We start from the raw sequence: 16,319 nt of genomic DNA on the forward strand, positions 1-16,319 counted from the left end.
CCTGCAGTGTTTTAATTGGTAAACTGTGGCAGCAGATTTTTAGTGTCTTGTTATGGTTGCCCATGGCTCGCTCCAATTCAGCTCTCTGCAAGGACCTGATAAGGCATCCAGTGTTTGCATACACCCGCCCCGCTGAAAGGCAGGCTTTCTATTGTGGATTTCCCAACAGTGATAGAGGGGAAATAAATGACTGTGAGTTGCCGCAGGATGTGATCAAATGATTGGTTCTCCAGTAAGAGAGTGGGAGGGTCCTGGATACTGAGGCCTTAAATCTTTGCAGGAGGGCTCCTGATAAAATCCCTAGATCAACACATAATAAAGGGAGAATTCACAGCGTACTTTAATGGCTGGGGTTTCTAGCAAGGCAATCGAGAGCAGTGGTTTGCCTCTGTTTGTTTTCTTCTTTTTTATAAGAGAAAAGTCAAATAAATGAAAGTATATTAAGAAACTCACCCCTCTTTCTTTTCCCACTAGAAAGACACTTTATATATAGTGAACAACAATATAAACGCAACATGTAAAGTGTTGGTCCCATGTTTCCTGAGCTGAAATAAAAGATCCCAGAAATGTTCCATACACACAAAGAGCTTATTTCTCTTATATTTTGTGCACAAATTGGTTTACATCCCTGTTAGGGAGCATTTTTCATTTGCCAAGATAATCCATCCACTTGACAGATGTGGCATATCAAGAAGCTGATTAAACAGCATGATCATTACAAAGGTGAGCCTTGTGCTGGGGACAATAAAAGGTCACTCTAAAATGCTGTTTTGTCACACAACACAATGCCACAGACGTCTCAAGTTTTGAGGGAGCGTGCAATTGGCATGCTGACTGCAGGAATGTCCACCAGAGCTGTTGCCACAGAATTTAATGTTAATTTCTCTACCATAAGCCGCCTCCAACGTTGTTTTAGAGAATTTGGCCGGCCTCAGAACCGCAGACCACGTGCAACCACGCCAGCCCAGGATTTCCACATCCGGCTGCTTCACCTGCGGGATCGTCTGAGACCAGCCAGCTGGACAGCTGATGAAACTGAGGTGTATTTCTGTCTGTAATAAAGCCCTTTTGTGGGGAAAAAACGATTTCTGATTGGCTGGGCCTGGCTCCCCAGTGGGTGGGCCTATGGCTGTGCCCCTGCCCAGTCATGTGAAATTTATAGATTAGGGCCTAATGAGTTTATTTCAATTGACTGATTTCCTTATATGAACTGTAACTCATTAAAATCGTTGAAATTGTGGCATGTTGTGTTTATATTTTTGTTCTGTATATGTTATGCATGTTCCACCGGAATATTTAAATTTGCCAATGTATTTTCCTTTCAAGTATTCAACGGTGATAACGTTTCGCATGAATTGCAGCAGATTATGAGCCTTTCAAAGTAAATATTTCAAGGACAAAACCACACACACACTGACTGAACTAAACTGCTGAATAAATGCCATTTTGCCATGATGCATGAAAATGAAAAATGTATCAATCGCTCATTCTGGGTTGTTCAGCTAGGAACATAGAGCACTAAGAAGGACACTCCTTTTTGGTCATGTTTCATACCACATGTGTTACTCATAGTCTAGGCCCCAAATGACACGCTATTCCCTACATAGTGCAGTACTTTTGACTAGACGCCTACTAATTTTACCCACAGGTCCTGCTAAAAAAAGAATATAAAGTGAATACAGAATAAAGTGCACTTTATAGGCAATAGGGTGCCTTTTGGGACGCTGTCATAATCTACCACGATTGCGGTCTTTGCTTTGGTCATGACTGGTCACAATGATATCAGTGATTATATGACAACGCTAACATAATGAGATCACGTTATCATAAACTTGTGAGGGATTATTGATAAATATCACAGTGTTCCACAGTTAACAATAGGCTGATATAAGATCTGTCTTTCAGGTGAAGAGGACTCTTCGCACAGCCAAGGAGACCAAAGAGAGCTCCCTACTGAGGCAGCACAGACAGGTGTGGAGCAGAGAAAACATCAAACTAGCCAACGCAGGGTAAGAAACCCCTCCCAGCATACCCATCACCAGAGTGTGAGTTATACCGTGGCGTTCGGGGATCTCTCTTTCTTCACAGGACCTCCTCATTTTTAGTAAAGAAAAAAAGTCATTTAACAGTAAAAATATATATTACCTGTCAATTTGGCATGAACACAACCAGTAATGATGTTTTCGTCTTATTGTCAAACAGATCACTTCAAAAAGTAGGCTTCTTGCGCATGTTCGTCCGCTCCAAAATAATTCCAGCATCCCAAGCGCGCCATTTGATGAAGACAAAACACCTAAAAGTGTAATGACATTCAGCGATTGTCATTGGGTCTACACTCTTGTAGCCTGAATTAATTGGTGTGTCTTGCTGTCAAAATTACCTTTTTTTGTAGAAAGAAAAGTTGAGACACCTGAAAATGGAATGAGATACGGGACTGTACCAGGATGACAAGTCCAGCAACATGGGAAAAATGGTTTAAACCACGAGACAGAGGTGGGGGTGTTTGTTTAATTTGGAATAAGCTTTTATTTGAATATTTACCATTGTAGCGATACAAATTGCACTTTAAGCAAAGTGGTGAATGGTTAAATTAGCATTATTTAGAGACTCCCCCCCAAGTTTGACTTTGTTTCATTTGGGGGGGAGGGGGGGCTCATGTCTCATTCAGGGGGTTTAAGACCCCCTGGGCCCATCGCACTCTGCCCATCACGTCCATTACCATGAACCACTACACCAAGTACTGTACTGTAGTCTTTACCCACCCTACTCGGCCAACAGGTCTGGCCAGCACCTCTCCAAGATAAAATTAACAAAAATAAGCCCCTCTAAAATGGGAGAATCAAGATGGCTTTCCATAAACAAAGCAAGAAAGAAGGGAAGAAAGGGAGCAAGAGCGAGAGAGGGAGGAGGTCTCAATGGAAGGTGCTAGCTGCTGTGGCATTGCCACAGATACTTTCCCTAGCGTGATGATGAGGCAGAGGAAGCAGAAGAATTGGGCTGCTGCGGCCCGCTGGTGTCATGCGTTGTGAAGTGAGAAGGGCAGCGCTAGCTCCTGGGCGCATGCTGCCGCTTCTCGGGGTAATGACTGTGTCGGAGAGATCCAAGGTTAATGGTGTACACAAGCGTGGGTTCCTGTAATGAAGACAGATACACAGATAGACAGGCTGCACCACAGCGCCAGCACATATCCACTGAATTCATTAGTGTGCTGATGATGTAAGAGAGGAGAGAAAAGGTTTGTTTCTATAGTTACAATCCCATTAGATTTTAGCTGGGACTAATGTATGAGCATGCGCCACACACTGTGTTGATGCATCCCAAGTGGCACCCTATTCTCTGTGGGCCCTGGTCAAAAGTAGTCTACTTTATAGGAAATAGGGTGCCATTTGGGATGTGTTCAGTAGTGCTGGTACAGTATCACTATGATTCATGGAATTCCCTTTGCTGTCTTTTCATGATGCAGGGAAAAGGCTGAAGCTGAGCTGCAAGGATTTCTGGGACTGAATGGTCTGGGCAGTATAATAGACAAGGAAGTACTCTCTGAGCTGCTGGACCACGGTACAGAACCCCTCTCAGTCCTGAGTGCGTAGATACCGTTCCAGTCCCTATAGAGTGAGACAGTACCATGCTTACGCGTGTGTGTGTCTGTTCGCATGCATGTTTGTGTGTGTGTGTGTGTCTGTGCGCACATGGTGTGTGTCATTAGAAGTGCTTCTGGAGAGTGAGCTGGATGCATTCAGGTGTGCCACGGTGGAGCCCATCTGGCAGCTGAGGGAGGACTTGCAGTACAGACTGACTGAAGTCCAACACCAGTGGCAGCACCAGCCTCCTCAGCCGTCAGACTGGGAGAAGGTACTGCACCAGGTACATAACAACATGGTCGCTGCCCAAAATGGCACCCAATTTCCTAGTAGTGCACTACTTTTGACCAGGGCTCTGGTCAAAAGAAGTGAACTAAATAAGGGATAGGATACCATTTGGGACATGACCTGAGAGAGGAGCTGAGGCAATCTGTGCTCACTGCTTCAGAAAGCTGCAGAGGAACTTACTTTTCTCCATCTCCATCTCCCTCCAATATTTTTTATCCATGTAACGCAAGGAATCTTAAGGCATTCACACTCTCTGCAGGTACCAAAATAATAGTGAGTACTCTGCAGATCCTAGAGACTTGAAATAAATCAAAGTCCTGTTCCTTTCGCACAAAAGTCCTCAGGTTACCCACAGTGCAGCATTCATTCCTCATGAATCTGGTGTTTGTTCGAAATCCATGCTACATAAGTCACCACTATTGAGTGAATTCTCCTTTTGACTCCTGGAGGCTTTTTTATGCTCCGGGAGAGAATGGTGGGATTAAGAGCAGGCAGGAGGGGTGTCTTTAAAACCGGGCCATATAGGGGGATGAGGAAGATACTGCCAGCCATTTTGTCTGCCTGCCTCCCTGCCCCTGTGTGAGTGAGTCAGTCTCTGGCGGATCTTCATCCCCCATTCCTCTTCTCTTTCATCCAGACCCTGCTGTCTTCCCCACTCAGTCCTGCCCACCTGAGAGCCTCACCACAATGGAGCTTCTCTCTCTCTCTCTCTCTCTCTCGCTCTGTTCTCTTTCTCTGTTACTCTCTCTCCTCTCTCTTTCTCTTCTCTCTCTCTCTCTCTCGCTCTGTTTCTCTCTCTCTCTGTTTCTCTCTCTCTCTGTTTCTCTCTCTCTCTGTTTCTCTCTCTCTCTGTTTCTCTCTCTCTTTCTCGCTCTCTCTTCTCTTTCTCTGTTACTCTCTCTCTCCTCTCTCTTTCTCTTCTCTCTCTCTCTCTCTCTCTCTCTCTCTCTCTTTCTCGCTCTCTCTTCTCTTTCTCTGTTTCTCTCTCTCCTCTCTCTTTCTCTTCTCTCTCTGTCTGTCTCTCTCTGTTTCTCTCTCTGTTTCTCTCTCTCTCCTCTCTCTTTCTCTTCTCTCTCTGTCTGTCTCTCTCTGTTTCTCTCTCTGTTTCTCTCTCTCTCCTCTCTCTTTCTCTTCTCTCTCTGTCTGTCTCTCTCTGTTTCTCTCTCTGTTTCTCTCTCTCTCCTCTCTCTCTCTCTTTCTCGCTCTCTCTTCTCTTTCTCTGTTTCTCTCTCTGTTTCTCTCTCTCTCCTCTCTCTTTCTCTTCTCTCTCTGTTTCTCTCTCTCTCCTCTCTCTTTCTCTTCTCTCTCTGTCTGTCTCTCTCTCCTCGTTCTCTCTTCTCTCCTCTCATTCTCCTTTTACCCATTGACCAGCCACGCTTAAAACCATTCGCTTGTTAGAAGGCAAACGATAATAACCAACTCAGCACTACTCTACTGACCGGCACTGAACTGAAGCTCTCAACTGCAGCTCCAAATGATTCGACACTTGTTGAAGTCTTGTTCTTCCCACTGAGAACAACGACGTGTGACGTGTGATGTTTTGGAACAGCGCGTACCCCGTTAGATGAATAATGTCATCATTCAAGCGAGAGCCATTCATTTTGGGTTTAACGAACACAATCAAGAGTTTCTTGCGGAGATGAGATCCTGAGTTTCTTGTGAGTCACCTTTGTAATAGTTTCTCTCCATTGGGTGTAAGCATGCATTTGTCCACCTTTAATACATTACCATGAACCCAAATGATGCTGGTGGATGATATATTTGAACATATTTGAAAATGATTACATTTAGATTGAATGGCCTTCATTTCCTCACACTTCCTGTAAGTTTTTGAATGAGAACATGTGCAGGAGGAAGGACAATCTAATGCTTTTCTTTGCGATCTAGTATGTACTGTTGCACAATAGACTGCTTAACTCTCTCTGAGCAGCATCAAAAATCAAACCTGTTAGAAACGGAAAGAGGGTTTAATTACAGATAAATTGTCTCCAGTGAATTGCTTTGATTATATGATTCACTGTATTTGTCCACCAAGTTGAAGATAAAGCAAAACAATACTGGAAAATTGACATTTGAACATTTCTGTGGATCGTGTACTTTAACAGAGACATCCGTTTGCGCTTCCTCTCACAACATTTTATCAGATACAGAGCCCCTATACCATGATGGATGTCGGAGGAGGGCAGACTGATATTTCTCAGATGTAGAGGAGAAACGAGTTTGTTTGTGTTCAAAAATGTGTCTGTGAGGTCACCGCCTGTGTGAATCTAAAGATCTTCTCAACACACGCACAGGTCAACTTTGTGAAGGACCAGCAGGACGCCATCAACGGAAAACTTCACACAGAGTATCTGGCCATAGAGGAAGACATCCTGTCCCTGGGAGTGGAGGTACCTAGGTCTCACACCATTAGGGTTGCATAAATCTGATAACTTTCCACAAATTCACAGGTTTTTCCAGAGATCATGGTAGGAAGATTCCTTATTTCCTGCTGATTTCTGGCATCTTCCAACTGGGATTTCCAGGGGGGGGGGGGGGGGGGGGGGGGGATTTCGAACATGTTACAACCCTTTCTCTTGCCATGCCGTTCGATTGTGCTGCCAACAAATCCAGCCTTAACATTTCACAATGTCATTTCAAAAGACATAACCATATTGTCCTTTGCAGGAGAGTTCTACCAAAATTGCAGACTGTCTGGTTCCGGTAGACCAGGTTCCAGAGGAGGTTTTGTATATAGACTGCCCTTACCCTGGACTGACAGCCTCCTTGATCAAGGAGTTCCAATCCCTGTCTGAGAAGTACCAGTCCAGGTTGCAGAGTGTACAGGACCGCCTACAAGGACTGGATAGGTAAATAACTGCGCTGATCACAACTATAGTAGTCTCACCCTGAAGGTTGAATCCACTGGGCACAAACTGGTTGAATCAACATTGTTTCCACGTCATTAAAACAAAATAAAATGAATGTAATGACTTTTAATCAATGTGGGAAACTGATTGGATTTGCAAAAAAAAGACATCAACGTCAAGGAATGTCAAGAATCTTTTTTTCACCTTATAACCTAAATCCAATGACAGGGTTCAAAGAATGTTTGATTTCACGTTGAATTCACGTTAGTTGACAACTCAATCTAGACATTGAACGGACTTCTGTGTCCAGCGGGTAGATCCTCCTGAGCTGAAACAGGGGTTGCTTGATAGCCCGCCATGTTGAATTGATATCTTGCTCAAAACGAATCAAAGCAAAGCGCCGGTGTTGATGCAGAGAGATCCTGCCGCGTGACATAATGATAGAGCACAGTGTGGATGTTGAAGAAAGAGATGAAAGAGTCAGCTTGGTACGTAGACCATATACACATAAAACGAGTTTACCCTCGCCAGGGAGGCTGGCTGTTAAAAACAGGTAGAGTCTAAAGGTTCTGTCAGAGTACCAAACTTGTACACACAGCAGTGTTCTAGAATATTGGACCGTTTGCGTTCATACTTTTCGAATTCTCGGCACAAGCTCAAGCAATTTCTCCAGCTGTCAACATGTTGAAATGAATAGAGGACACATACCGGGAGACGCGACGGTTGGGAATTGTGGGGAGGTGCGCATTCGGGATGTGCGTCCCCCGTGGATGGTGGTCTCAGAGTACCTGTATCACAATGGGAAGCCAGACTGTCGCATCTCGGCGTCTGGGGACTATGATTTATGCTTAACACACTAGGGGGTTGATTACATCAATAATGCATTCTACTAATCTACTCATACTAATCTACTAATACTAATACTAATAGTAATATTAATTTCCATCGATGCTAAACACAGCTACACACAGTCAAAGATACAGACACAGACAGACAGACAGACAGACAGACAGACAGACAGACAGACAGACAGACAGACAGACAGAGACACACACACACACACACACACACACACACACACACACACACACACACACACACACACACAAAAGAAAGCCCCAGATCTTTATCATGCAGACGTTCTTTGGTGGAAATTGAATGTTGACAGGAATGAGACATTATGTGGGTGTCACTGTACAACAATTCTCAGCATGTGCTTTGTTGTGTTTGCAGCAGGTGATCCAGACATGTTTCTCTTTGCTCTACCTCCAAACTGTTCCAGGTTCTGTGGCTGGTCGGCAGATGACCATCTCCGCTTCCAGATGACTGTGAGCCAGTACCCTCCTGACCTGCACAACCACAGAGCCCTTTACATGGACGTGCTGCAAAGACTGTTTCCCCACAGATCCAGACAGGAGCTGGTCAGTAAACAACAGTAACAGCTCTGGATTTACTATGGATGTGTCCCAAATGGCACCATTTGGGCCCCGGTCAAAAGTATACTCTATATGTACATTATAGTGCACTATAAAGGGAATAGGGTACACTCTTTAGAAAAAATGGGAGAACCCTTTTTGGTTCCAAGTAAAACACATTTGGGTTCCAAGTACTGTTGAACCGTCTGTGGAAAGGGTTCTACGTGGAACCCAAACGGGTTCTACCTGGAACCAAAAGAGGTTTTTCAAAGAGTTCTGCTCTGGGGACAGCCAAAGAACCCTTTTTTAGTTCTAGATAGCACCTTTTTTCTAAGCGTGTACCACTTAGGACACAGCCCAGCAAGGTGATTTGTCATCACACCCCTTTACATACACACATACCAAGGGCACGTCCAATGCACACAGCACAGATTGAGAAAAAAACTCGCCCACACATAAGGTGACTCTTGCTGGTATACAATCAAATGCAATCAAAATCCACTATCTGCAATCGACTGAATACCTGCCTCTCTCTGCCTCTCTACACACATCCTCTCCCAGAGCTCTGAGACTCTCTGTCTCTCCTCTTCATCTCCCTGGTCAGCATGGTGCTCGTCTAGTAAATGATGTGCTTGGCAGGCTGTAGGATGTGCCGTGTCACCCTTTGTGGACACACCTCAGCCCTCCACTCACACCACTGCCACCGCTCCCCCGTCACTATGACAACCGCCAGGGACCTCATCCCCTCCTCTCCCCCCTCCCTCCTTTCCCAGACCTGTCCTCGGATCTGTTCCATCTGGGTGCTACACCTAGGGTCACATTCAGCCTCAAGTGGCTGTGATGAGATAGATCTAGCCATTTCCTCCTGCGCTCTCCCTTTCTCATCTTCCAGCCGGCACAAACAGAGCCAGAGTCAATGGAGTGCAGACTGCACCTAATACAGCTATTAGTCATAATTAAGTTGACTCAATTCTTATTGGTAATCAGTCCCTTGAGCAAAATGGCCTAACTCATTATTGTGAAGTTTGGTCGGGAAAAAAGCAGGCTTCTTGCCTCAAGTAATGTTTGGCATTGCCGAACTCTCATTGACCTCAAATTGATGAAAAAGGAGTCCAGCGGTGAAACATTTTCCTCAACGATGAATAGGAAAAACAAGATCATAAGACAGTATAGCTCAGTTATTTCAACATAGTTTTATTCTCGCAATACATGCAAAATGTGAATAGTACAAACGTAGTTTTGTTCTCATAATATCAAAATACAGTGAATGATGGAACAGTGTTTTCCTCATACTCTGTTTGCTCTATTAGACACAAAGTGAAGCATGTAAATGTTTTACTGCATCGCAGTTGCATGTATTTGGCACATTTGTCCTTTATGTGTATGCTGTTGGAAAACATATGCTGAACAAAAATATAAACGCAACATACAACAATTTCAAAGATTTTACTGAGTTCCAATTCATATAAGTAAATCAGTCAATTGAAAATAAATGTATTAGGCCCTAATCTATGGATTTCACATTACTGGGAATACAGATATACCTTAAAACAAAGTAGGGGCATGGATTAGAAAACCAGTCAGTATCTGGTGTGACCACCATTTGCCTCATGCAGCGCAACACATCTCCTTCGCATAGAGTTGATCAGGCTATTGATTGTGGTCTGTGGAATGTTTTCCCACTCCTCTTTTATGGCTGTGCGAAGCTGCTGGATATTGGCGGGAACTGGAACACACTGTCCTACACGTCGATCCAGAGCATCCCAAACATGCTCAATGGGTGACATGTCTGGTGAGTATGCAGGCCATGGAAGAACTGGGACAGGAATTGTGTACAGATCCTTGCGACATGGGGCCCTGCATTATCATGCTGAAACATGAGGTGATGGCCACGGATGAATGGCATGACAATGGGCCTCAGGATCTCGTCAAGGTCTCTCTGTGCATTCAAATTGCCATCGATAAAATGCAATTGGGTTCATTGTCCGTAGCCTATTCCTGTCCATACCATAACCCCACCGCCACCATGGGGCACTCTGTTCACAACATCGACATCAGCAAACCGCTCTGGAGGTGGCTTATGGTAGAGAAATAAACATTCCATTTTCTGGCAACAGCTCTGGTGGACATTCCTGCGGTCAGCATGCCAAATGCACGCTCCCTCAAAACTTGAGACATCTGTGGCATTGTGTTGTGTGACAAAAGTGCACAAGGAGCACCTGTGTAATGATCATGCTGTTTAATCAGCTTCTTGATATGCCACACCTGTTAGGTGGATGGATTATTATCATGGCAATGGAGAAATTCTCACTAACAGGGATGTAAACATGAAATATGTCTTTTGCGTGTATGGAACATTTCTGGGATCTTTTATTTCAGCTCAATCCATGTCTCAAATGTCTCAAGGCTTAAAAATCCTTCTTTAACATTTACATTTACATTTTAGTCATTTAGCAGACGCTCTTATCCAGAGCGAACCTGTCTCCTCCCCTTCATCTACACTGATTGAAGGAGATTTAACAAGTGACATCAATAATGAATCATAGCTTTCACCTGGATTCACCTTGTCAGTCATGTCATGGGAAGAGGGTTCTGTACACTCAGTGTGTGTGGCCATTGTCAGTTAGCCTATTGTGAACATGAGGATTAGAGAATCATGGCTGCTACTACTCACTATTGAGCCAGTTGAAAATCTAGTTGAGCTAATTAAACCAAAAAATATCAGAGCGGAAGAGAGTTGTCATTGTACCAGGGTTAATAGAGCTTTGTTCAACTACTCTCCCATTCCATCTGAATGTAATCATTTGGTGTGAGATTTATTTTGGATGATTGTAAGCTATTGTCCATCGTCTTGCAATTCATGCAAATGTGATGAGAGATGAGGGAGTATTGTTTGATCATTGCAGGGCAGAGCAGTTGGAGACAAAAGGAACGGTCAAAGTGGAGGTTCTGTCCAACGGCTCAGTCAAAGCTTTGGTATTAACATCTGTTTTGTATCCTCTGTAGCACACTTTACCTGCGCTGTATGTGGCGAACAGTTTGCCACCTCTTTCAGGCCTACTTCAGAAAGAAAACAGGAAGAAAGGAGTGCAAAGCTGTAAAAAAGGGCCATCCTGCTGCTTTGATTACGTAGCCTTTTGATTAATCTTAGTCGTTTTAAAAGCACAGCTACATGAAATGAACCATTGTGACAAAGAGCTCTGTTCTTTCTATAATTGTCTCCTTTGTGAAATTATTGCAGTTTTACAGTTTTTTGTCTCATAAGAAATATTTCACTTGAAAGGGAGCATGGTGTGTTGTGAATGGGATTGGCTAATGGTTGGTCTTTGTTTGACCTTTGACCTTGTTCTGCACTTTCCTCTGAAGGATCGACTTACTCTGGACACTTGGACAGTGCACTTTTGATCAATTTTAACAATCACTTCTACCTTGATTTCATAAAGTATTCATACCCCTTGACTTATTCCACATTTTGTTGTGTTACAGCCTGAATTCAAAATAGATTAAATATATTGTTTTTCTCACCCATCTACACACAATAACCTATAATCACAAAGTGAAAACCGTTTTTTAGAAATTGTAGGAAATGTACAAAAAAATGAAATACAGAAATATCTAATTTACATACAGTAAGTATTCACACCCCTGAGTTAATGCATGTTAGAATCACCTTTGGCAGTGATTACACCTGTTAGTCTTTCTGGGTAAAACTCTAAGAGCTTTGCATGCCTGGATTATACAATATTTGCACATTCATTTTTTTAAATTCTTCAAGCACTGTCAAGTTGGTTGTTGATCATTGCTAGACAGCCATTTTCAAGTCTTTCCATAGATTTTCAAGACAATTTAAGTTAAAACTGTAACTAGGCCACTCAGGAACATTCAATGTTCTCTTGGTAAGCAACTCTAGTGTATATTTGGCCTTGTGTTTCAGGTTATTGTCCTACTGAATGGGACATTTATCTCCCAGTGTCTGGTGGAAAGCAGAGTGAACCAGGTTTTCCTCTAGGATTTTGCCTGTGCTTAGCTCTATTCCATTTATTTTTATCCTAAAAGAACTCCCTAGTCAATATTGATGACAAGCATACCTATAACAGTAGGCCGCCAACACTTTTCTTGAAAATATGAAGAGTGGTACTCAGTGAGGTGTTGTGTTGGATTTGCCCCAAACATGAGGCTGTCTATTCAGGACATAAAGTTTGCACACATGATCCATGTTTTGTAATATTTTCATTTTGTACAGGCTTCCTTCTTTTCACTCTGTCATTTAGGTTAGTATTGTGGAGTAACTACAAAGTTGTCAATCCATCCTCAGTTTTCTCCAATCACAGCCATTAAACTCTGTAACTGTTTTAAAGTCCCCATTAGCCTCATGGTGAAAACCCTGAGCGGTTTCCTTCCTCTTCGGCATCTGAGTTAGGAAGGACGCCTGTACCTTTATGACTGGGCGTATTGATACACCATCCAAAGTGTAATTCATAACTTCACGACGCTCGAAGGGATATTCAATGTATTTTTAAATAAAAAAAAATCTGTAGCTCAATGGTAACATACAATATCTGCCCTGTTGTCTTAAAGGACCCATTAAAGGACTATGCCAGTTCTGGACTTACTAGATTTACACATCTAGTTTTTCTGGATCTATGTCAAGTAATGCAAAGGGAAAAAATGTCACAGCAGCCATTTTGGGAGGGGGTGTGGATGACCACACACCATAGCAGTCCTCTTTAGCAGCACTCTTTATCTACCAATAGGTGCCCTTCTTTGTGAGGCATTGGAAAACCTCCCTGGTCTTTGTGGTTGAGTCTGTGTTTGAAATTCACTGCTCGACTGCAGGACCTTACAGATAATTGTATGTGCGGGGTACAGAGATGAGGTAATAAAAAGCATGAGTTGATGCACAACCAGAGAAAGTTATTTCGTGTAAAGGTGCTGACTAACTGTGAATAAACTGTAAGCTATAACAAACAAACCAAAAATGTCTACGTAACCTGGTTCAAGCATTCATGACGTTACCCCGAGGAAGGCACAGTGATGCCGAAACATTGGTGGTTTACCCAATAAATTACTGGGAGTTTATACATAGAGTGTGCGACTCTCTTTGTTTTTATAGCTTACAGAGACGAGGTGGTCATCTTTTTATTAATGTTAAACACTATTATTGTAAAAAAAATCCACTTTGACATGATGGGGCATTGTGTGTAGGCCACTATAGACAATGACACAAAATCCCAATTGAATACATTTTCATTCAGGCTGTAACGCAACAAAATATGGAAAATGGTCAAGGGGTGTGAATACTTCCTCAAGTCACCGTAGCTTTATTCTCATAATATATAAAGACAGGGAATGCTAGAACAGTGTGTTCCTCATACTCGTTTTGCTCCATTAGACATACAATGAATCACATACATTTTTATCCGCATTCCAGCTGTGTGTTGTTGGCACATTTGCCCTTTGTGTGTATGTTGTTGGAAAACATCATTCCCTGAGCTCATCCACAGACATACTGTATGGTGGCCATTGTAAATTGGCCTATTGTGAACATGAGGATTAGAGAAGTCATGACCAGTTGAGCCAGTTGAAAATCTAGTTGAGCTAATTAAACCAAAAAATATCAGAGCGGAAGACTGTTGTCATTGTACCAGGGTTAATAGAGCTTTGTTCAACTACTCTCCCATTCCATCTGAATGTAATCATTTGGTGTGAGATTTATTTTGAATGATTGTAAGCTATTGTCCATCATCTTGCAATTCATGCAAATGTGATGAGAGATGAGGGAGTATTGTTTGATCATTGCAGAGCAGTTGGAGACAAATGGAACGGTCAAAGTGGAGGTTCTGTCCAACGGCTCAGTCAAAGCTTTGGTATTAACATCTGTTTTGTATCCTCTGTAGCACACTTTACCTGCGCTGTATGTGGCGAACAGTTTGCCACCTCTTTCAGGCCTACTTCAGAAAGAAAACAGGAAGAAAGGAGTGCAAAGCTGTAAAAAAGGGCCATCCTGCTGCTTTGATTACGTAGCCTTTTGATTAATCTTAGTCGTTTTAAAAGCACAGCTACATGAAATGAACCATTGAGACAAAGGGCTCTTTCAGCGATTTGACTCTGTTCTTTCTATAATCGTCTTCTTTGTGAAATAATTGCAGTTTTACAGTATTTTTTCAGCCCTAACAAATATTTCACTTAACATGGAGCATGGCATGTTGTGAATGGGATTGGATTATGTTTGGTCTATCAAAGACGTTTGAACCTCGACCTTGGTTCTGCACCTTTTCTGAGTGAGCGACTATCTGAACACTTGGACAGTGCACTTATGATCAATTCTAACAATCACTTTTACCCTAACCTCTATTCAAGTTGCACGTTCAGGTCACTGTCCCTGTCATCACCAATGGACACGCCGAGACACTTGATACGCAAATACGGTAGGGGTTTTCAAACCTAGAGTCATGAGGATTATCAGTGCCGTGGATGCTGAGGTTTGACAGACTGCACTATGACCCCTAGTGGACATAGCTGGTGAATGTTTCCGTTTCCAGTGGTCACGGTTTCCTCGTCATGTCAGAGGTCAATTGTCTGCTATTGCCATTCAGTGGAGCTACCCCATGATTTTCCTTGGCATTTATGGAATAAATGTAGGTATTCTAGTGGCTTGGGGGGGGGGGGATCTGTCTCTATTTCTTTCACCGTTGTATGGCTGCTCTGCCCTCACTTATAACTGGGGCTCTGCAGGGGTTTGTCAGTCAGCAGCTGAACTAATACTGCTGTACAGCTTTAAGAATCCTGACAGAATGTGAGCTCATGCACACACACACACACACGTACATGCACACACATGAATGCATAGGCGTGCATACACACACACACACACACACACAAATTCTCCAAAGAGGGACGGAGAAAATAAACAGAGAGAGGGAGACAGAGAAGGGAAAAAGATGATGGATCTTCTTCAAGTTGTAAAGTTCTGCATTAATAAACAAGCTGTGCTCGGGCTGCCTCTGGCTCAGCGGCGTATGTTACATCGGCAGATCTGTCAGCTCGCTCACGTTCAATAAAAACCGTCAGCCGCCTAATGCCTTCACACCGTCAGTTAGCCACTATTAGTCCATAGATGAATAGAATTCCCTCTGTTCCAATAAGGTAGCCAAGTGAGGCTGCCTCTATGTGATTGCTGCCACAATGATGAATAGCTATAGACGCCCCTTATGCAAAACGCTAGAAAGGAAAAGGTCCATTGGACACCACTTATCTAAACCAATATCAAGACCTGGTTGTTACTCTGTAATATCCGTGTAGCTGCTTTAGCGTGATAGTCTGATCTAATGTATGAATACAGGTTTGCATGTTGCTATGTCGCCTACAGTATATGTATGTTGTTGCATATTATATGTTACGTATTACTATATGTCACTACGACCAACTTGTGCATCACGTATAACAGCACTATTGTAACAGGAAATATCGCTACATAAGCCTGGCAAAAAGGTCCCCGTGGCAAAAGAGGTTTCTAACCTCAAGGGTATTTGACTGGTAACATGAAGGTTTAGAAACCTAGAATAGAAAACACTGCAGCGAAACCTGTTCTGTGTTCTGTTATGGTTGTATTTGTATCTCCATGGCGATGGTGTCTTGTTGCAGACGGACCACGAGAGGAGCTGGGACTGGCAGCGCTTCACCCAGACCCAGATGCGTGTGGTGGCCCAGAGTTGGCAGCGGGACCGGGCTGACCTGCTGTTTAAAGCCCTGGTGACCCTTGAGGAGGCCAGGCAGGCCCATCAGGAGGAGCTGGCCCTCCACACAGACCGCAAGCACCAGCAGGACATCTGCTCCCGCCTCAGCGACAAGGTAGAGATACATGCACTACACTGCAAGGACATCCTATGTCTGAAATGGCATCCTATGTCTGAAATGGCACCCTATTGTCTATATAGTGCACTATTTTGACCAGGGTCCGCAGCAAAAGTAGTGCACTACTTAGGGAATAGGGTGCCATTTGACTGTGTACAAGACCTCCACTAAGGAGGCAGCTAATGCCTTCTGTACACTACACGACTTTCAAAATCCTAATATCGCCGAGACCGTTTTTCATGTCGTTTTTTTGTCTTGCCAAAGCAGTGGTGCGCACACTTAACGATCTGGCACTGAACGGTCAGACAGGATTCTTCACTTGCTCGTGAGGA

The 16,319-nt window shown here is 43.4% G+C and overlaps 1 protein-coding gene across 4 annotated transcripts in view; it reads left to right on the top strand.

Annotated features, from left to right (window-relative positions):
• The window catches only part of LOC115156079 (coiled-coil domain-containing protein 148), a 49,519-nt gene that overhangs the window by 6,481 nt on the left and 26,719 nt on the right, over positions 1 to 16,319 (top strand). For 3 of the 4 annotated variants that reach the window (XM_029703348.1, XM_029703349.1, XM_029703346.1), the window contains exons 4-10: positions 1,906 to 2,009; positions 3,464 to 3,558; positions 3,707 to 3,864; positions 6,164 to 6,259; positions 6,537 to 6,718; positions 8,001 to 8,139; positions 15,778 to 15,984. In XM_029703348.1, coding sequence (XP_029559208.1) covers positions 1,906 to 2,009; positions 3,464 to 3,558; positions 3,707 to 3,864; positions 6,164 to 6,259; positions 6,537 to 6,718; positions 8,001 to 8,139; positions 15,778 to 15,984 — 981 coding nt within the window. The remainder of the gene's footprint in view (positions 1 to 1,905; positions 2,010 to 3,463; positions 3,559 to 3,706; positions 3,865 to 6,163; positions 6,260 to 6,536; positions 6,719 to 8,000; positions 8,140 to 15,777; positions 15,985 to 16,319) is intronic. The other variant, XM_029703347.1, reaches the window with a different exon arrangement.

Source organism: Salmo trutta, chromosome 20, assembly GCF_901001165.1.
Source record: "Salmo trutta chromosome 20, fSalTru1.1, whole genome shotgun sequence".
NCBI classification, from domain to species: domain Eukaryota; kingdom Metazoa; phylum Chordata; class Actinopteri; order Salmoniformes; family Salmonidae; genus Salmo; species Salmo trutta.